Source organism: Bombus terrestris, chromosome 5 (assembly GCF_910591885.1).
Source record: "Bombus terrestris chromosome 5, iyBomTerr1.2, whole genome shotgun sequence".
Taxonomy (NCBI): domain Eukaryota; kingdom Metazoa; phylum Arthropoda; class Insecta; order Hymenoptera; family Apidae; genus Bombus; species Bombus terrestris.
Genome location: NC_063273.1, coordinates 6869515 through 6891804, shown reverse-complemented (window position 1 = coordinate 6891804; position 22290 = coordinate 6869515). Strand labels below are relative to the sequence as shown.

The 22290-nt window shown below is 40.8% G+C and overlaps 3 protein-coding genes across 11 annotated transcripts in view; all 3 read left to right on the top strand.

Annotated features, from left to right (window-relative positions):
- The first annotated feature begins 22 nt into the window (after positions 1 to 22).
- On the top strand, positions 23 to 9275 carry LOC100650035 (insulin-like growth factor-binding protein complex acid labile subunit). Of its 7 annotated transcripts, XM_048405891.1 has the most exons (5): positions 3838 to 3963; positions 4154 to 4348; positions 7178 to 7431; positions 7544 to 8931; positions 9030 to 9275. In XM_048405891.1, the coding sequence occupies exon 4, from the start codon at positions 7544 to 7546 to the stop codon at positions 8867 to 8869; it is 1326 nt and encodes a 441-aa protein (XP_048261848.1). In that variant the 5' UTR covers positions 3838 to 3963; positions 4154 to 4348; positions 7178 to 7431; the 3' UTR covers positions 8870 to 8931; positions 9030 to 9275. The 7 variants fall into 7 exon arrangements, with proteins under 7 accessions (XP_048261847.1, XP_048261841.1, XP_048261845.1 ...); XM_048405890.1 differs by lacking the exons at positions 7178 to 7431; positions 7544 to 8931; positions 9030 to 9275 and adding an exon at positions 23 to 158 and having other exon boundaries at positions 1853 to 3963; positions 4154 to 5575; XM_048405884.1 differs by lacking the exons at positions 7178 to 7431; positions 7544 to 8931; positions 9030 to 9275 and adding an exon at positions 183 to 993 and having other exon boundaries at positions 1853 to 3963; positions 4154 to 5575.
- Positions 3219 to 5440, top strand: LOC125385141 (leucine-rich repeat-containing G-protein coupled receptor 4-like). Its single transcript, XM_048406013.1, has 2 exons — positions 3219 to 3251; positions 4154 to 5440. Exons 1-2 carry the CDS (start codon positions 3219 to 3221, stop codon positions 5438 to 5440), a joined length of 1320 nt encoding a protein of 439 aa, XP_048261970.1.
- Positions 9276 to 12812: 3537 nt separating the features above from the next.
- The window catches only part of LOC100650276 (sodium/calcium exchanger 3), a 116333-nt gene continuing 106855 nt past the window's right edge, over positions 12813 to 22290 (top strand). The window contains exon 1 of one of the 3 annotated variants that reach the window (XM_048405882.1): positions 12813 to 15977. In XM_048405882.1, coding sequence (XP_048261839.1) covers positions 14638 to 15977 — 1340 coding nt within the window. In that variant the 5' untranslated portion in view covers positions 12813 to 14637. The remainder of the gene's footprint in view (positions 15978 to 22290) is intronic. The other 2 variants (XM_048405883.1, XM_048405881.1) reach the window with 2 other exon arrangements.

The following is a 22290-nucleotide window of genomic DNA, read 5'->3' as shown; positions in this document are numbered from 1 at the left end:
TTTATATTTTCTCAAAATTGCTCTGAATGAACGCTTTTTACTCTCGGAAACACTGGATTTGCAGTTGTATGACACGGCCACAGAATATATGATTATGTCTGAGAAAGCATGCAGAACGATAGCGTCATGACAGCGAGCAAGGATCATGATACTCAAAGGTTCTAAATTTTTTACCTTGTAATATACATATAGCGAATAACACGTTACAAAATATGTTATTACTAAACGCGTAGAGAATGGATCTTTTGGTAATAACTCAGACCGGGAAAACCCGTTTCATTATCAGTTTCTCGTTTACCTTGAAATTCACAAAACGTTCCTAAACGTGATGGGGACGGAGGAAGAGAAAGGTAAAGAAATTCAAGGAATCTTTAGAAAGATACATACGTGTGTAAACGTTGCCGATTAAACAGCCTAACATGATTTTCATATTATCGTATAGTGATGTATATAGCAGGAAAAGACCATTCTCTTCTACACAAATCTATAGATTATACAATGTATCTATGCATATACATTTATTCCACAATTAGATAAACTGCAGCTATATTCTACGTGATTGCTTCTTTCTTTATATTCATTATACTGTACACCGTATAGGTATTTTTGGAATTTAGATACGCGTATGATGAGTCAAGTGACATGTGTAAATGTAGATATATGTATATGTAATGTCGGGAAAAACCTGATGAACTACAGGCAAAAAACAATAGAAGTGTTGACGAGTCGGGAAAGTTAGGAAATCCCGATGGGCCATATACCCGTGCCCCTTTACGATACTAGCTAATTAAAAAAGTTGTTCTTGACCATGGGTCATCCACATCTGTGGAACACATATGTACGTTAGGAATACCAAAGTCGTGGTATAAAAAGCATCCGTTAGTCAGTTACGGCTAGAGTGGCGGGAGAGTTGTAGTTGGAGTAGTGAGTGAGTAGCGAGTGATTAGCGAATGAGTTGCGAGTTAATCGTTATTTATGAGTTGTCGAGTCGTTGTAAGTTGTAAGTTTTAAGTTGTAAGTTGCAAGTTGTCGAATTGTTGTGAGTTGCTAATTGTAAGTTGTGAGTTGAGTTGTGAATTATCAATTTAGTTGTCTTAGTTATATGACATTACTGCATTGAGATTACGTTAAATAATCATCGTTTTCTGTTTAAATCATAAATAAATAACTCCGTAGAGATCACTAACTAGAGTGAAGTTTTTGCATACGTGTGTGTGTGTATTAATGTGAAAATCACGTAGTAAACTTCTAAACTTAGTAACTAATTTGTTAATTAAATTATTGTAGAAACGGGAAATAATTTAGTTATTGTCATTTATCTTATTCAGACGGCAAATATTATTTATTTCAGTGTAGCAAATAACGTTAAATTAGAACTTGTAGCTTCCTTCATTTTATTCTTCACCCGATATGATATCAAAGAGTGAGGTCATCGATGCAGATATAACAGAAAAGATAGTAGAGCAATATATAAGCAGTATAATTTTATTTTTTGTTAGTAATACGTAAAGTTAGTTTGGTCGACGAAAAGAAGAAAGAAATTACAAGGTGTCCTGGACGGTACATAAATATAAATGATACTATTATTTGATGATGTGATAATTTAATTTAATATAATGCGATAATTATCATTTATTACAATTTTATATTTTAGCGAAATCCTTCTGAAAAAAACCTACGTATACGATTGGGATTAGGTTACCTACTTTCAATTTTACTTCGACATTATTTGCCACGAATAGCGTATCCCTACTCTCTTAATATCCTTTATTCATTTTTAACAAGAAAAAGATTTCAATACATTGTTCCTGTACACGAGAGAAATGATCAAACATACATGTTCTACTTTCAGGAATCCTCCATGATGAAGCTGCCGATCGTCCTCTCGATAGTGTTAATTTTCTCGCCGTTGATTGTAGTTGGAAATATTATTCCTATCGACTACGAAACGATCGTGAATGAGACCTGCAAAAACGAAATTTTAACATTATACTTAAGTAGTTCTACAAACTTGAATGAAAACACTATTGTTTCTCCTACTCTAAAATGTATCGCCATAAAAGGCTACGACTCTAGATTCGAGGATGGAGTTTTCAAAAACGTGCCAAATCTGGAATTCCTTGACCTCAGTAATAATGAGATTTCTACGCATAATTTATTTACTTTTGGTAATCTTTTAAACGTGAAAATACTAGATCTCAGTAATCAAACTGTCAACTCAGGTTATATAACAAGAATAGACGGCGTGTATCCCGAACTTGAATATTTGAATTTAAGACGTACTAGGATAGAAGAGTTAACATCGTCATTGGATAATCCATTTCCAAAACTGAAATATTTGGACCTATCAGAGAATAGAATAAATTCCAGACGGTCTTTGTCGATAAATATGTTCTCCGCATTAACGCACCTTGATCTGAGTGACAACAAAATGTATCAATTTTCATTTACACGAATGGAAAATCTGTTGTCGTTAACGTTGGATCGTAACGCAATTCAGAGTCTTGAGTCATCTATGGGTATTGATCTGACAGGTCTGGAAAAGTTGGAGAAACTGTCGCTAGCGTACAATAGGATCTCGTACATTAACAGTAAAGCAATTGAAGCAATGTCCAACCTTCGGTATTTGAACCTTTCTGGCAATCTTTTATCAACCTTCAATTTCGATATGCTTAGATCAGTGAAATCTTTAGACATTCTTGTACTAGATAATAATTCGTTGGATAATGTTCCCATAACAGCGCCTCTAAACATAACTCAACTCTCGATAAATCGTAACAATATACGTTATTTAGCGATTAACACCTTTTTCTATCTGCACAGCTTAAGAAAGCTATTTATAGGCGAGAATAAAATCGAGAGCATCCAGGCGGATGCCTTTCAGAATCAAGTGCTGTTAGAAGAGCTATATTTAAATGACAACCAATTAAGTTATTTACCAATAGGTTGGTGTGAATCTATGAAAATGTTGCGATATCTAAATTTGGCGGGGAATAAATTCGCTTTGTTGGAATCAGTGATTTACTCTTCTGATTTGCCCGTGCAACACCTACACTTTGAACGCAACCCTCTTACGTACATTAATGGCAGTTTATCTCGACTGTTTCCAGTAAATATGACGATTTATCTAAACGTTAATGTAACATCTCAGTGTAAGTCAAATATACGTAATGAGATGAGTAAAGATCTAGACCACTGGTACTGATAGATAGAGTGTAATGTTGAGGTATGGACATCTACTACAGGACCATGTATTGAATGATTTGTAATCTAAGAAATTGTGATTATTAAATGCTTCAGGTTTTACTGTATAAATAAACATATTGTAATTGCTTAATAAAAAGACTCATTGTATATTGCTCTTTATTCTTGCCTCTTCTTTCTTCTCCTGGCATGCAAAATTCGTGCAAAATATCATATCATACTGTTTCAGCTTTTAATTAGAATTTTGCAGTATGTCTAGGAAAGGAGAGAAATTATCTTTCGATATCTCTTCGAATTTCATCTATTACTGTTATTTGTATTCGATATCTGTTCGAATTTCAACGTTGCAATTACTCAAATCTTTGACGCTACGTAGATGTATCGATTGCTTTGACAATTCTCATTTAATCGGTTAAAAGACGAACGACAAATACATATTTTGCGAAAGTTATTCCTGGAATATATAAAATCGGCCGAATTAGTTGGGGATGCAAGGAATAACGTGTACTTTGTTACAACTTGAAAGTATACCTTGTTCTGGATATACAATGATCATATTCATAAAAGATGACAGGGAAATCCCAAACAGGAAACGTTTAAAACGATAACGATGCTTTTTATAGACGATGTATTTATTATTTCCGATTATTTCGAATAAGCTGACGCAACTGTCAATCCATATAAGAGGAGGAGACAGCTACAAATTTGCAGTAATTTCTTGTTTGCAGCCAGAAGAAACAGAACGAAGTTCGCATTATGGTACGCATTCAGTCATTCTTTGTCGTTTTACATGTTATTTCTTAAGACAAATAATCATACATCAAAGTTACCTGTTTTCATTTGTCTCTGTTCACATCGACACGTTTCGATATGTAATGTAAAGTATCAGCGCAAAATATTCCTGTTTATCGTTATCATAAATGTTTTCTATTTTTTTTTTTTTTTCCAGAAAACGATTATATTGTTGAGTACGATTGTAAGCATTGCAAAATCCATACCGAAAATAAGTTGGGAACAGAATGCGGATCCTATGTGGATCACGTATAACAACGCGATAAGTAACAAGGAACATTTCGTCGTATGCTCTGAGGAAGAGAGCATTAATTTGCACGGGCTGGGGTTAGAAAAGATCCCTAAAGATTTGGTAAAGAGCCAAACGATACAATCAATATCGTTACATAACAATAACATCCAAAAAATACCAATAGATGCATTCGAGGAAGTTCCTCTTTTGAAGTGTCTAAATCTCGCTTATAACTACATTTCTTTCGATAAACTTGAGATAAAACACGACAACTTGAAAACATTAATTATAGATTTTCAAGTAACACCAGAAACGAACGATGTAACAACTTTAAGCGAGGCAAAAATAAATTGTCCTAACGTTGATACATTATCTTGGAGAGGAATAACCCACGAATTTCGTCTTTTGTGGATAAAAATGTTTCCAAAGTTAAAAAATATTTATTTATCTGACAGTCATTATATCCAATTTGTCAACGAAACTGCCATATCTTATTTACCGAATTTGAGAAGTCTATACTTAGAACGAAATTCAATTAGTAAATTCGTTATGGATAATTTTGGGAACATCGAGATATTGTATCTGAATGACAATCCTCTTGAGGAATTTTGGATAAATCCAATTCGCCAAAGATTAAGGATTTTATCGTTATCTAACTGTTCAATCTACAATATGCCTGAGTTAAATATTCGATCCTTAGAATCGTTAGATTTATCTCATAATCGAATTGGTACCATAACGACAAGCGCGTTCCAATACATAGTTTTATTAGAAAATTTAAATTTAGATAACAATCAATTAATAACGATTCCTCCTATAGATCGTTCAAATAATTTGAAAACATTGTCGTTAAATTATAATTACATTAGCAATATTACGGGTATCGTTAGATCAAGTTCTTTAAAAACGTTGAATCTACGCGGAAATGAGATAGAGAACATCGACGCAATGGAGTTTTGGAATCTGAAAATGTTAGAATATTTAGACATATCTCATAATAAATTAAAATCATTGTCTCCGAAATGGCACAAAGGCATGAACAGGCTAAAATATCTAAATTTGCAGTACAATAATTTTATAAACATAGAATACATGTCCATCTTTCACATAAGTTATTTGAAAGAATTGTATATAAAAAATAATAATATCACGTATATAGATCTAGATACATTATCACGTGTGCCAAATAATTGTACTATATACGTGCTTTAGAAATGTTGCTATTCTATAATTTAACAGTATTGTAATTGGTACCATGTAGTATAATATAATAACAGTTGTAATTATTATATCCAGAGTAAAATCACTTATTTAGTGCTGCAATAAATTCGGAGAATTCAAACCTGATCAGTTTATTTCTCTCTTCTTATCATATGTTTGCGAGAACATTACACGTTAAGGGGTTATGCAAAATTATCGTATGTATATAATATTCTTATCCCGAAAGATAATTTTCCTGGTTCAATATTTCGTCGTAATATTTATAAGATCCGTTGCTACGAACTCTGTCGATCGAATTATCGGTGAAAATGACGATAAACTTCCAACAAGCGATAATGAATATCACAAATAACGTCTGAAAACATTTTGATAACGTTTGAGAACGATTTTGATCGAAGTACGAGAGATTTCCGGTTTTTTTTTTCTTTTTTTTTTTTTTTTTTTGAAAACAGATTTTCAAAATTAAAGGAGGATACGTTCGATGAAAAGCTCTACAACTTGCGACCAGTTTGCTTATTACAGATTGAAGTTTTTCTTTTTTTTTCTTTTACCATGCTATTTTACGATTTGTTTATCAAGAAACATTCGATAAATTGGTTTAGCGTGTTGAAGATAGGTGAAACTGTTCCTTATTTTCAAATCCGCTAACATTTCATTCACCAACGCAATATACATGTTTCTTCAAATTCGCCATTTCTCCAAGCCGTTCGGATTTTCGTTGATTATCTAACTTCTAATTTAGCTGAACATCATTACGAAAGAGCGTTTGGATTTCGATTATCACAGCAGCCTCTTAACTCATTCGCTAGAAATATATTCTCATCAGTATTTCGTTTCACTACTCACTGAAGAGCAGTTAAAGTTATCATTAGATTACAGTCGTTACAGTATTGCAATATAAAATCTGCAACGATGCATTCCAAAACGATACACCGTCGTTACTCAGATGTCTTATGGCATTAGATATCTTTGTAACCCGAGCAAGGAAGGAGTGTTTGCGAGACGACGTATGCACGATCGCGGCAACGTGTTCGAAAAAGTAACGAACGAACAGCACTCATCGCCCTGCAACTTTCTAATCGACTTCCGAAAAGTAGCAGTTTATCTTTTGCATCTTTTAGACGCTGTTCTCCGGTGGTCTCGTCAGTAGAAAATTTTCCATTTCTTTATCTTTCCTTTCTTTTTCAAACAGAACGATTCGAGCCGGTTCGAAATTCTTGGCCATACTGTTTCATGGAAGATCAAGTGGAGGATCAGAGGATAAGACGTGAGAATTATATAGTAAATACACAAAATGTATCAGAAGTACATTGTACGGGAGAAATTATCTAATCGGATATAGAAATGGCAAATTTTATACAATTTCGTTAGTATATCTTACAGTAGCTTTTATTTTACATATCACTGCAATAAAATCGGTACTGTCTTCTAAATTTGTGTAACCGCCTATCACACAACACTTGCACGTATGTATTTCGATCGCCAATATTACAGTAATAGTTACTTATAACAACAAATTAGTCACATGCTAGTCGTTATAGTTTATAACAAGCAAGGATTGAACAAGCTACGATAAACAAGTGATCTAATTTCCGGACAAATATTGTATATGTAATAAATATGCAAGATAGAAAATACGTTTCTAAAACATACTTCTGTCCCATTTATTTAATCCGTTCTTATAAAAATTTGTTTAAACTTCCGCGATCTACGTAACGAATAATAAAGGTAGAAGAGGAAGCACCACGTGGCGATCTGCGCGTAGAACAGGGTCCTCTGGAAGCTCGGTTACAGTCCTGCAGTCCCTACAGTGTTGAGTTGCATGATTATCGCTTCTTTATAAAGCAACGAATTAAAATGTTGAGAACAGAAGGTGCTAAGTTGGTGATACGCGTTGAAGTAGAGAATAGAGCGTTGTTCGTTGCAGCAGTCGATTGTTTAGAAGATCGTTTCTTTTTTCCTCGGCTGTCGCTTCTTAAAAGGTAAGCCCATCTTCCAAATAACAGAAAAAAAGTAGAAAATCGATTGCCAACCTCCTCTTTTAATTGACTTTTGAAAGCCAGTGAATCCTCTATCTCGTACTAATGTTTGCAGATGTTGTTCATGCAGTGGAGGATCTTACTTCCGGTTTTCTTCAGCTCGCAAATAGTATTTGCAATATTTGCGGGTATGAACGAACATATGTCGTCCTATAAAGTTCGCACGAAAGTCTGCATTCCGGGAACCATTCTGAACTTCAACAATACAGGCCTGACAAGAATCGGAGACGTTTTCGCTAATACCTCGGACATAAGGGAGTTGTATCTCGACGACAACAAAATCGAGCACATTTCTGATAAAGCGTTCGACCTGATGGAAGGGCTAGAAGTTTTGAGCATCTCCGGCAACATAATACCTCTGGAAGAATTGTCGTGGCTCCGCTACCACGCAACATTGCAGTGTCTGATTATAAACAATAACAAGTGGAGAGTCAAGTACGACCTTAAATACGACATCAGCATCAAAAATACATTTGGATATTTACCGAATCTGGAAATCTTGTCGTTAAGAGGTGACAGTATTTCTCAATTCGACGTTCCCCTTGACAAATTCACGCCTAGACTAAGGAAATTGGACTTGTCGGAAAATTACATTGAATCGTTCAAATTCCTCGACAATATACCGGAAACCATGGAGATCCTCCTGTTGGAAAAGAACGGATGCCCGTGCCAGGTTCAAAAGCTTCCAGCTAACATCAGAGTTCTGTTTCTGAACGGAAACGGAATAACAGAATTGTGCGGTGCACATTGCACGCATTCGCACTCGCTGTCGTTGAAAGGGCTCGAGTGGTTGAATATTCTGAACGTGTCCAGCAATAATATCAACAGCATAGAGAGCGACGCATTCAAGGATACAATGCATGTGCAAACGATAGATCTATCCCATAATTACATAGGATCGGTATCGGAACACGTTTTCCGGGGACTGTCTAACCTGAAGGAACTTCGCATGAGTCATAATCTGCTGCAAATTGTGCCGAATATGGGCTCGTTGAATAGCTTAAGATACTTGGATTTAGCCAACAATTACATCGAGGGAGCGACGAATTTGGACTATTTGAAGTTCATCGAGACGCTAGAGTGGTTGGATTTATCGAATAACCGCATCAAAGTACTTCCCATGATGCTAATTTACCATAAAAAATCCATTGAATGGAATCTTTTGCTGAAAAATAACAGTATAGTGGACATCGATGATCTGTTTACGGATAAGTGTTTGGAAATACAGCTTATATTGCATCTTCAGAACAATCCTTTCTCGTTCTTCAAATTCAATACGTTAACGGTACATACGAAAGAACCTGTGCTGCCTACCGTGGAGAGCAACACGATATTGACCGAGAGTTCAGAAGAATTCACAATAGATTCTGACGAAAACTAACGATCTCGATGCCGACATATCTTCCCATCTACGTCTCGTATACTGTACCAGATGATCTCGAGGTAAGTCACGTATCGATCACACATTCGCTTTTCGTTGTATTATTTCGTCTAAATGCCTACGTGCGTCTCTGAAACGTTGCTCCTCCTTTGGATTTTAGGATTTCATATGCGAGTTTCTACGTGGTTTTCAACGGAGGGACTACTCTTCACACGACTAAAATTCGAGAATCGAGCAACAAGAAGAAATGTAGAGGAAGAAGGTTCGTCGACATTTTTACATTTCTCATTTTTATTACCATTCCCGCTATGTTTCAAACATTAACGTTATTGTTGTTTCATTGCAAATACAACGTCTTTGTATTTTGTAAATGATTGATATAAAATAAATATTCGCAGTACGTCAATCACGTTTACGTATGTATCTTACTTGTTTCGAGTTACCAAAATTTGTATACATACATATAGCAATCGAGAAATGCATGAAAATATCATAGAAGCAAAGCGTAAGATCGTACAGTTTGACAAATTGTCCAAAAGATGAACGAGCGAAACGCAGAATCCGCTTGTAAGGTTTCCCGATATCATAGAATTTTCAAACGTTTCTTCGAATTCCAACGATACGTCTTTCCCACAGTTTTATCGAAAAAAAAAAAAAATGAAAACGTTAAAACAAATTTCGATTGTAAGATTCAAACAGCGAACGTGGCATGTTGCGTTGAAAGTTGAAGCTTGCGATTAAAAGGAAAAGGATGATTTCGAAGATGAACATTTTTTCACGCAGAGACCAAATCGGGAATAGAGTTTGCATTCTATATCACGCACATTTTCAATCATTTCATATAACCTTTTATTCTTACCAAAATCAAGAAATAGTAGCTGTTAGGTATCATTTTGCATTTAATCAATATTGTTACGTACGTAGTAGCTAAAATGGGTCTAGAGTAAGAACAAGTAAGGATGTTTTAATTTGTTAACAGGGTGATATAGTTTGTGTATAGTTTGTGTAATAACGATGAATATAATGATAAAGAGTGACAGATTATTCAGTGATAAACAATGTCAACGTGTTCGTTCGGCTTAGTGGCTTTATACACTCGACCTCTCGACGTATGCACTTAGAATCTTCAGAAAGGACTAGTTTAACCTTAAATCATTTCTTGGTCTTCTCGGGGAGACGACCCCCACTATGCTCGGATCACGCCACCGTTCGCGCCTATGATCACGTATGTCGCATTCTTTTGAAACAACAAATCGAAATCGATGTTCCTGGAAGTCGCTGTTTGGCGGCAACTATGCGCTCGTCGATACATTGTATACCTCTCGTCGGGCAAATAAGATGATCCGTCTGCGATATTGTAGGACCGCGAGCAACGGCCAGAAACGCGACCCATATTAAAACCTCGCAGCGTAACAAAGCGTATATCTCCCTCTTTTTTCGATACTACATGTATTATGTCTATTCTGTACCTCGTCCGTGTCTCTCTATTTACTCAATTGTTTATTAGTCGTTTATTCTGCTCTTGGTCAATGGTTTATTTTCGATCGTTTTCACTAGAACTTATCGATTCGGTGAAGATGCGTTGAACTGTTTTCGTTGCATCCTTCTAGATGGCGATGATAGTCACGGACTATCGTATAATTACTACAGTTAAGTATAAAAGTACAGTACAACACTAGAATACAAATCCTCAATTTTCTCGTATGTTGTATGTTTCTGCTAGATTTCACGTAGATATTTCACATTGAAACGATTGAGCTACTTAACGACAATTTGATTCTCAACCTGAGGTTCTTACGAGAACGAGCAAGGTCGTCGATAGCGTATGCAACGATTGCGATCAAGAATATCTATGATAAGCTGATATAATATCAACTTTGTTAGAATGATCCAGAGATTGCGAGTCTTTTTATCTTCTGAGAGGTATTTAAGCGACCGTCCTTGAGTTAGAGTAGCCTGTTACTCTTGGATTCGATCGAAGGCTTCTTCTAACGAGCTTGTCATCAAATTCCTATCGAACTTTAAGATCGTTCGAGCGGTTCGTTTTGCTGAAATTGATCCTTTTTCAACCGATAACGATAACCGATAGGATGGTCTTCACGATGTTCGAGGATCTCGATCGGTGCAACAAGAGATTCGAGGACTTGTTCCACGAACGTACAACAACTTTGTTTAGTTTCATTCGCAAGGAAACGATTGCCGAGCGAATATTTTATCGCAAGTTACTCGAAATTCCTGGACCAAATCACTCGATCTTGTACAACGACTTTTATTATCAAAGGTAGTCTTACTTTCGTCAAATTGCCAATGTAGCCTCGCCTTCGTTGTTCGTCTTTTCACAGACGCCTAAAATATTCTCTCAAGGATATTCCCGTGTCCGGGCTTGTTCTATTAACGTACGCTGATTTTCTTTCGTCTTAATCCATTAAAGGCTAATATCGCGCTGACTTATCTTATTTGCAATTTCTTCGATCAGTTCGCGTTAACGAATTCTGTTTCCTTTATCTGTAGGTATATGAAATTTGCTATCGTCTTAAAACCTCGTAAACAGCTTTCTTTTTTTTATATATCCTTTATAAATGTCTCGAATAGTTTAGTACAACTAATTACATTTTTGAAAAATTGAATTTTATTGAACACGTGTCGATTTCGGTACATTCACCGACGATCGCTAGAATCGACCACTGTTCTGCGTGTGTACGCGTGTTATCGACCGTGCGTGAGTAAATCTGTCGGGTGGTTTCTTCCGAGTCTGCTGAACAGCTCTCTGAATAGCAGCTTGCAATTAATAGGTTTTAATAGATTTTCTATTCCGTACGAAGCACTGGCATGGTTTCTAAATCGTTGGAAAATAAGAGCATGCACAAATACTTCTTCTAGTCATTGTGTACGATGTACCCAGTCGTGTATCATCATCGTGCTAATGAAATTTCAAAATGTTTCAAATATATAAAACAGGTAATATATATATGAAATTTATATAGTACATGGTAAATGTCCAAATATCTTCGTTAGCCAATGTATAACATTATGATAAATCATCGATCGCTTCTTAACGGTATAATAAAGTCTTGGCAAATCGCGCTACTCTGAAATTCTGACGCCTCCACCTTCGTCTTGCGTAAATTCGAACGATCGTAAGAAGCGACGAAGAATGTTCCCCTGGTGGACGCAGCAAGATCTCAATTGTATCGATACAGGTTCATCGTTGTTCGGGGAAGCTCGAAGGGAGGAAAGAGGAAAGAATCGGGCGATATAAGCGTCTGTGATGTTTCGTCGTTGTATTTATCACGCGTTTCCCCTGCCACCCGTAGATCTTCAGCATCGTTGCCGAGTGCCTTTTATCAGTTGTAGCGAGATACATTAGGACGAGTGCGGAGCGTGTCGAGGTTTCACGAGCTGAAAGAAGGGCCAGCAAAAACGAAAGGAATGTTTTTCCACTTAAGAATCGTTCGTTCGATGGACCGTTAAAAGGAGGCGATTCTTTTTCCTCGTACATTGTCGAATAGCAAAGGAAAACGAAACTAGAAGCTGGACGAAGTTTGTCTTTAAAAACATCGCTAGATAGCTGCGAATTACCATCGACGAGGAATATCCGACCTAAAAGCGTAAAATCACATGAAACCACTGCTATCAAATATTTAGTCACCTGGTACAATTCCGTAAAAAGGTCGATATTCTTATTATACTTTGAAAGTTACAATAGAAAAATACTTTCCCACCGTTGATATTCCTCCGTTTCTTGTTACAACTGAAATCAAACGTTCTGCTAGATTTAAGTTGAAACCAGTATACGAGTATACCTGCAAAGTTCCCATGTTGTATCGCTCGAAGATAAACAAACGAATGCGTAAACAGTTGCTGTCTGATAACAACGATCCTACGGTCGCTGCAGCGCGCAGAGAGAAAAGCTGTGCTTATGGAACTCGGACGATCTCGTCGAGGAAACCTTGACACTGGCTCGTCTATCTCATCCATAGGCGTCCGTAGGTATTGGAATTTCTAGATCCGCGTTCCTTGCCGCTACGAGGGTCACGTAAGATCGAGCGGACGAGTGGAATTCGATTCATCGATCGGTTTCGGAGAACGACGTTGTGAGAGATCAATGGATCACAGACGGGAGAAACTGGAGAGCATCGTCTTTTGGCTTTTCTTGTACCTCGCGGATTTTAGGTTGCAAAGCGCAACGCGGGCTATTCAAACGAACGACAAAGGGGCTGCCGATGATAAAGCCGCGTGTTTGATTCAGCCGCCTCGGACTCGAGGAGCAACGAGGGAGGAAAGTACGCGACGAGAGGAAAGAGAAAGACAAGGGAAGAAAGAGATTGGTATCGCGTGGAAGAAGGAAGTGTTACGCGACGTAAGAGCGCGTTCCATCCAGTTAGATCTAGCCTAGGTTGACCAAGCCACCTAGAGAAGCGAGATGTCGGGGTGGGAGGCGTCCCTACTGATCAGGGGTGTCAGTTGGGGTGGAGGAAGAGGGTGGTCGAATAGGTGGAAACGCATGCGCTCCCTTTAGCCGGTATGCTGGCAGGGATGCTTCGCCACGAGCGAGACAGAGAAGCGTCTGCGACAAGGAGAACGACTGCTACAGAGAAAGACAGCTACAGAGCGTATGCGAGAGAAAGAGATATCGCGAATGGAGGAAGAAGAGAAGGAAAAAGAGGAAAGACAAGGATCTAAAAAGTAAAAGGGATATCGCGATCGTGGAAGCGCGACGCGAGACCGATAAAGATAAGCGGAGTGCGTCGTGTTTGCGTTGGAGAAAGAAAAATCGAGTGAAAGGGGTGAAAAAGAGAGAAAGAGAGAGAGAGGGAGAGAGGGCTAGAGTGACACGCAGCGATGGCTAGAACAGGAGGGAGGAAGCGAGGTCCGCCACGTCTAGGCAGCTCGAGAGACTCTACTCCCACCCAGCTCTCCTCTTCCTTGCTCGCTTTCTCTCTCTCCTCTTTCAGTGTTCGTTCGAACACGGCCCGGTACGGTTCTGTTGCCCCGTGCTCGAAGGATCCTCTTCGTGATGGGAGCTCGCTGCCGCGGTGGTATCGGCAGGTTCCCTCGGTAGCCGATTCTCCGACCCACCGATGTCGCACGGCTCGTCAGGGTGACACGCGCGGTTCCTAGACAGGTAGTTCTCGTTTGCGGTCGGATAATCGGCACGTATACGCGCGTACACTCACACACGCGGTGTACACACACACACACACACAACACATACACACATGTACATGTACATATATACACGGAAAATCGGAAGATAAACGTCCGTGATTTCCGTCACCGGGAACGTGGTTCGAGAAGAGTAAGAAACACGAGAACGGAGAAAGAGGGTGAAGTGCGTGTGGAGGAGAGTGCGAGATCCAAAGAGGGAGGTACCTAAGTGCACGCAAAGGCGGAAAGAGAGCCGCGAACAAGAGAACCTCCGAAAATATCGTTTCGATGAGGTGGTGAGAACTCCGCTAGCGAGAAGACGCGGGTTTGCACGAGTGTCGACAGTTGGCTTCCACTCGAAATCGCAAGGATAGACAGAGGGGCTATTCACCGTTACCAGACGCCACGAGGGCGATCGGTTCGCTCTACGATCGGAATCAAAGTCGTTTGTCATTGTCGAAAGCTGTTCACCCTCTGGGAGCGAAGCTCGAGACAGCTCTAGCCGTTTGTGTCACGGCGGTCAGGGGTCGGCGATTCGATCTTGAATCAAATCAGGGTTGGTCGAGGCGCTTCCGTCGTACGGGAGAGAAGGAAAAGCATCAGAGAAAGTCGGAAGAAAGATGTCGGGAAATTATTCGGTTCGGTGCGAGCCCGGTCTAGTGGTGCCGTTATGGGGACCGCTGGAGAACCTCTACCTCTCCGACGTGATCTTCCGCGGATTTGTCTACTTTCTTCTGCTGTTGTACCTGTTCATCGGCGTGTCGATAATCAGCGATCGTTTCATGGCTGCGATCGAGGTAATCACATCGAAGGAGAAGGAACTGGTGGTTCGCCGCCAGGGTAAGGAGCCGCAGATCGTGGTGGTGCGGGTGTGGAACGAGACCGTGGCGAATTTGACGTTGATGGCGCTGGGTAGCAGCGCGCCGGAGATCCTCTTGTCGATCATCGAGATCTGGGCGAAAAACTTCCAGGCTGGAGAATTAGGGCCGGGTACGATCGTCGGCTCGGCTGCCTACAATCTCTTCGTCATTATCTCTCTGTGCGTGTTCGTGATACCAAACGGCGAGACCAGGAAGATCAAGCACCTGAGAGTGTTCTTCGTGACCGCCACGTGGAGCATCTTCGCTTACGTTTGGCTATACGTGATTCTGGCGGTTTCCAGTCCTGGCGTGCTCGAGGTTTGGGAAGGTATCCTTACCTTTTCATTCTTCCCAGCCACGGTTCTCACGGCCTACGTGGCCGATCGACGTCTGCTCATCTACAAGTATCTACACAAAGGCTACCGGATGAACAAGAGAGGAGTGATCGTGCAGGCTGAGGCCGGTGATTCGGACGGTGGGGTGGAGCTCGAGATTAAACCTCAGCAGGACAACTTCCACAACATGACGGACGCCGACACGCCCGAAGCAAAGGAGTTCGAGCAGACCAGAAGGGATTACATCAACACTCTGAGAGAACTAAGAAGGAAACATCCCACTTTGCCGCTGGAACAACTGGAGGTGATGGCTCACGAAGAGGTGCTCGGAAAGGGGCCGAAGAGCAGAGCGTTCTACAGGGTACAGGCGACCAGGAAGATGGTCGGCGCAGGAAATCTGAGCAAGAAGATCAGCGAAAGGGCGCAGAGCGACCTGAGCGAGGTCAAGGCCGAGCTGCAAAGGCAAGAGGCGGAGAGCATCGACATCGAGAACGTGAACGCTATGAGAATCTTCTTCGAACCTGGCCACTACACCGTGATGGAAAACGTCGGTACCTTCGAGGTGGGAGTGACCAGAGTTGGCGGTGACCTAACCAAACCGTGCACCGTCGACTACTGCACCGAAGATGGCTCGGCCGAGGCTGGTTCCGATTACATCAGCGCCAAGGGCACTCTGACCTTCGATCCGGGCGAGACCAGGAAAACCATCAAGCTCTCCGTCATCGACGACGAGCTGTTCGAAGAGGACGAGCATTTCTACATCAGGTACAGCTGCCTTCTTTTTTTTTCCCGCCCATTTCACAACTCGAACACTATATTCACCGAGACCATTGTTTCGACGAGTGGACGCGAACTGCCACTCGCTTTAACGTCACCCCGTTTTTGTTTTCGTTGAAATTTAGCAAGGATTTGCTTCCTTCGTACTCCGACCAGAACTTTGCGATTCCAGGCATCTGTTTGGCAAATGCTAACATCGCCTCGGTAATAACGGGCAAAGTTTCGCCAACTTAGCAGACACGGGCCTTTACTCGCTTCCGCGGACGTTCTCGGCGATAAGCAATGTAAACTATCAGAAATTTTAACGAGTTTAGATATCCTATCGATCCTTGTTCCGATGAATATTCTTCGAAAAACACACGACTTTCTCTTCGGGTCGTTGTTTCATCGTTCACCGCTGCGAATCTTCAGCGACTATCGTCGGTAAAAATTTCTCCCACGAGTCTTCTTTGAATTACAAGATTAATAACAAGCGGAGTTAAAAAATCCAAGACGATATTCGAAGGATATTCGCATGTGCTGAAGTTTCATCTATGAAACATTCCACAGCCTGTGATATTTATTCAGTGGATAAGATCGAAACAAACACGGCATCAAGTAGCAACCGCGACGAAGCAGTTTCGTGTTCGCGGAACCGAAGAATTTCATCTGTCTCGTCCGCGATTCGCGGAACGACGCGAGAGGAAAAGCGAGAGGAACAACTTCCATCCCGGAAATATCGGTCGAACGAGCGGCAAAGATATTCAGTGGAGAAGATCAAGGACGCGTAGAGATCGGACTGCGGAACTACACGTACCTCTAGTTTTGTTGCCACGGTCAATGACGACGCGGAAACTCGAACGAGTGTTCCTGTGGCGCACGCTAGCTGTCTATTAAAGCTAGAGACGAATCAGTGGCTCGAAATCGCATTAAGCTTTCGAGAGATAATCGGTCGGATGAAAGGTGGCAGGGCGGCAAGTCGTTGGTGTGCGAAAGGTTTGCAACCGATTGATCGACCACGTGTCCGTCGTCTTCTCGGATCCGTTTGAACTTGCACAGCGTTACAACTGTAGTGAGATATAGGACATGGCGTGGAAAATCATCAACGGTGATCCGCAGAATCACGATCACGGTCGTAATGTAACTTCGTTCACGACGCGGTCACCGTGTGATTCTTTCATTTTGAGTGAATTGGCTGACTGTGTCTGATCGCTGGCTGATCGTAATTCTTTATTTCTTTGCTGTAAAATAATTCGACAAGGTTCGCATATAAATTTATTTTATTCAATAACAAAATTAGAAAATAATTCAATTTGCCTCTCTTTATGTTCCTCATAAAGATATCAGTCTCTCGAAGATTTCAAAATCCTAATATTCCTTTGATACGGTTAATATAAAATGTAAAGAACGTTTATGGCCTCTGACAATTAGAGGCGATCACGAGAAATCACGGATCGCTGAAGAAAGTATAATCGTGATTGGGAACAAACGTGGTCGAATCACTCGTGATAAGCATAAGTAGCAGTTTACGTCATCTCTATTAAAGTAGGATTGTTCGTGCCACCTACATCGTTTCACGAAAGTATTTCAACACTTGCAGGAACTTGTTACGGACATGTCATGTGCGTTGTATGAAATATTTTGAAATTTCGAGAGTACTTCGATGAAACACCTAATATCATATTGGTTAAATTTGAAACCAATTTGAAAATGTATATGAAACGGAGTGATATTTGTTGGAAGCTGCAAAACTTTATGATTTCCTACGAATTAGATCTGCTCTCCTGTAGACAAATTCCTATAAAATCCACAGTTTACTTATCACGTTTGTCCGTATTAATACGTTGACTATCACGTGAATTTTATTTACCTCGATAGATGGAGATGTACCAGACCATAATGTTTAATTTTTGCAAAATACTATACCGTACTTTATCCGACAATGTCATCAATCCAAGTGATCCGCATCGTTGAAAATTATTTACTCGATGAAATGAATTTCATTATTTTAATCGTAACAAAGGATTTAGTAAGATCGATCACCGGCAACCATCGTGGCGATTAACGCGTTAACGTGAAAAAGCAAAACAGGAAGGAAATTTCAAGGGTAGGAATGATAGTCGATTAGGGCGGGGCAAGGCCGAACGCAATGTCGCAAGAAGGTGAAACTTTTGGTTGGTCGGCCAACGTACAACGATGAATTGCCTGCAACCGCTGAATGTGCTCATCCGGGAAGCGGAGAAACGAGGAATCAAAGGAACAATGGGACAGCGCGTTTTTGTCAAACATGTCGGACCTTGAAAAATCGTTCAGCTATGCGACGTGGAAAAACGAACGAGAGAAATATTACAAAATGTTTCATTGTTTCCGTGAAATGTATACATCGAAGCCTGGAAAACGTTTTCCTTTTTCGCCGCTGTTACACCGTGATGAAACTGGGCCGAGGTCGAGGTACAATATCCAGCCAGGATGGAGATAAATAAAAGGAACTTGGATGTACATTGTTGCAAGGATCATCAGGGAGTAACGAGCGACGAGATTGCTCACTTGTTCCTTTTGTTTCTATGACTCGGGAATTAGAGGATTAGACCGATTTCGTCCTTTCCACACGACGATCCAGACAAAAGTCTTACTGGAATTCGTTTGGCTTTTATACGACGACGTTGTTACGAAGGCCGCGTGAATCGATCGCAGACAGGATCAAGTTCTAGACACGTACGATTCTAACTCGTTGCTCTTTCATTTATGAATACAGACGTATCGAATTTTATCGAGTAAGATGTCCCAACAATTTGACAAACTTATCTACGCTAACGTCCAGGCTGAATATCGTTTCTTCCATACGTTTGCAAAGAAAACATGCTGACTTTTTCTTTGGACGCGAGTCAACTTGAGATTATTAACCCCTTAACCTACAACTACGGGGATAGCCCGTAGTAAGATGATCGGATCAAACGTAAATATTACGAGCATAGTCCGTAGTACGTACTATACAAGTCGTGCGAATGGCTCGAAGGCTGCGCGAGCTTTTTTACGTTTTCGGCGCAAAATTCTCGAAAGTAAATCGTCGGTTAAGGGGTTAAGCTGGTATTAAGCTTTTCCATATACACCGTGTCCATTATACCCAACGTCAGACGTCGCATGTCTTGCCAATTGTTCGACTGTTCGAACGATCATAAGGAAAAATTACAACACATTCTAAACGTTCGATTGTGACTGTTCCACGAGAAGATATGGTCGACGAGACTCGATCAGCGTTCGCGGAAGAGCAACCAGAACGCCCTATTTGCCCCGTGAAAAACAGGAAGCGGATTCGATACCAGGCGTACACTCGAGAGCGTCTGCCGGTCGACGATCTAGTCGCGATAGCGAATTGATAATCGCCGGCAGCGCATCTTTCAATTAACTTTGGTCCGGATGGCGCGCGCTATTACATTACCGCTTAAACTCCGCGCACAAAGGGACTGGTTGTCTGCTCGCGGTTTCATCGACGCCAACACCGACGCCAACGCACGTCCGTACGTCAATTAGCATCGATTCGTCGATTAATCGTCGCGACGAACAACATTTGACAGATCATAAATAAACACGCACGAGAGTTCTCGAGGTCGGTCGCTATTTTGGAGAACTCGTGGTTCGTGAACACCGTGGACGAAAAAGTTCCATTTACTCTCGGGGATCGCGGTCGCTCGCAGAATCTTCGAGTTCATTACGAGGCACTCGTGGTCTTCTCGCGAATACTCGGCTTTTTATCCAACGAAGAGACGAGAACCGCGCGAAAATGGCAACTGAAATACGGCAGCGATGCTCCGCAGTACTCGGCACAAGTACCAGCTAGTTGGATTAAGAGCGACAAAAATTTCTCTCTCTCCCGAAACTACTTCCATCGCGCTGTCTTAAAAGTAGGGCGCAAGAATTCTTGGAATTTTGTCGACTAGTCGTGCAATAGTTACGGATCGAACATCTAGCGGAAACCACGATGTTCTAGATTCGAATGACCGTGTAGGTGTCTACGATGACGCGTACTAGCAGCAGGTTACTTTATGAGTAAAAAGAAATATTCTAAAATAAAATAGGTAAAAGCGAAAAAACCTATGTTATCTAAAAATATAATTCACCAGGTTTGTAGAAGCCGAAGATATAGCTATCAAGACACGATATCGTCAGGTTTTTAATATTTCTTAATGCAACGAAAGATTTTTCTACTATTACGAAATGGGTACAGAGAGATACGTGTTTAGCCTGAAAATCAAATAGAAGAGAAATTTTGAAATTTAAAATTGCATTTTAAATTTGCATTTATAACAAATTTTAAAATTGCATTTATAACAAAATTGCGTATGACAGAAAATGTAAAATGTAACTCATCGTTCATCGATGTAGAACGTAAAATGTAACTTCTGCTATTTTTATTTGATGATCATGTTGGTAGCAACGTCCTGATTAAAACTCATGAGTGGATCGCTCGAACGTCCCGCTGTCCAGCTCCGTTCTTCTCATGCATTCGACACTCGTTCTATCTTCGATAGTCAAACGCTTAGATGATAACGCTATGAAGAGCGTTCTTGCTCGTATTCCGAGGTAATCGCGTTCGAGATTGTCAACTGGATGGGGACTGTTCCCGGCTAAAGTACGCTTCGAAGATTCCCTCAATTCCGTCGACGCTCGCCTCGCGTCGAGAGTTGAGAAATGCAAGTGAAACGATCTTTTCTAAGTTTTCTAACCGATCTTTGGAGAATCGCTTTAGCGGAATTGCTGGTAGGTCAGTCATTAGTTCGCGGAATTAGAATCGCTACACTCCCGTTTATGCAGCCTTATACAGTCTCTATCCTATAGTCTATAGTCTTTATCTATCTCTCTATAAGTTTCATAACGAATAATAATCGTTTATGGCTTTAACGAACCTTAATAGGGTTGTCTGTAAGTGCCCCTGTATTTGCTTCACGACAGTCCGCAATTCCGTCACAGTTTAAGGAAAATATATCCTGGAACGGTCGCTCGAAACACTCGATCCATCTCTCGTTTTGTATTTCTCTTTCTTAGAAGGCTTTAGAACTTCTTACTTCCGTCGTGCGCCAACAAAGTTCAACATCTACCGCGCGTTTAGCGTCGCTATCAAGCAAACCCGATAACATCGAGGGTCGAAATCGGCGTAGGTCAGACCGGCGCAAACGAGCGCAAACACGACGATTTTCAAGGAATCCTACGGGTCCTAACGATTTTCTTAACTTTGCGATAATCTTCGTCGATCTAGCGACACGCTCGAGCTTTCTCGCGAGAAACACAGTGGTCACAGGGGGAAAATTTATTTCCTCGGCGTTCGTGTTGCCGTTGAACAAGATGGATAGGCCTCGATAACGAGCGAAACGTTGCACGGTGTTTCTTTTATTTCGCAGCGGCGATCGTTAGAACGAAAGCCCGGATCGGGGACAGAGAAAGAGAGTGAGAGAGAGAGAAAGAGAGATAGTAATTACGGACAGTGAATTTCGAGTCTATGGCGAATTCATACGTTCAGATATCAGTTCAGGACTAGTTCTCGATTACATGTTCATGCCACAAGCCACGGGGAAAGGAGGGGAAACGAGGCTGCACGAGCGCTAGAATTCCTCCCCTGTTGCCGATGAAGCGAAGAAACGCGGTACATTAAGCTCCAGCGGAACTCGTGCAGCCGGGTTCCAAGTTATTTCGAGTCTCGCTTATCTGACCGACTCCATCCGAAGTTCGCTCTCGGAAGAAAAGCAATTAGCTTAGATGGGCCGGTTTGATCGGCGGAAATGTTCCATTGCGAGCTACGCCTCGCAGCGTTACGACGCGATGCATCGCGATGACGAATGCCTATGGCGGAACAATCGGTCCGAGACAGTTCTGAAATCCAGTCCGGCGTTCAATGATTTAGTAAATACGATGGGAATATTTTATCACGCTATTATCGCGTACCATCTATAACTATTTGGACACTTGGTACAATTTGATCACGAGTTTGACGTTTTCATCGCATTTCCAAAGTTACGATGGAAGAACGTGTTTATTCCTCGGCGCAGTAAGTGAGATCAAATATTCTGCTAAAATTAACATCGCTGCAATTGCACATTCCTTTCTGGAGTCTCGAGGAACTTAACACGAACACGGCTATTGTAGAAACAAAAACCTCATCCTTCCAACATCCCAACATCGGATGGATACATTTAACGTAGTTTAACTTCGCAGGATTAACTTTCACCCACTTTCAACCTATCTTTTATCCATGTTGATATCAATCCCTATTAATCGTTAGTTTCACCGATTTGATCTTTATACCAAAAGATCAAACGACGAAGTTAGA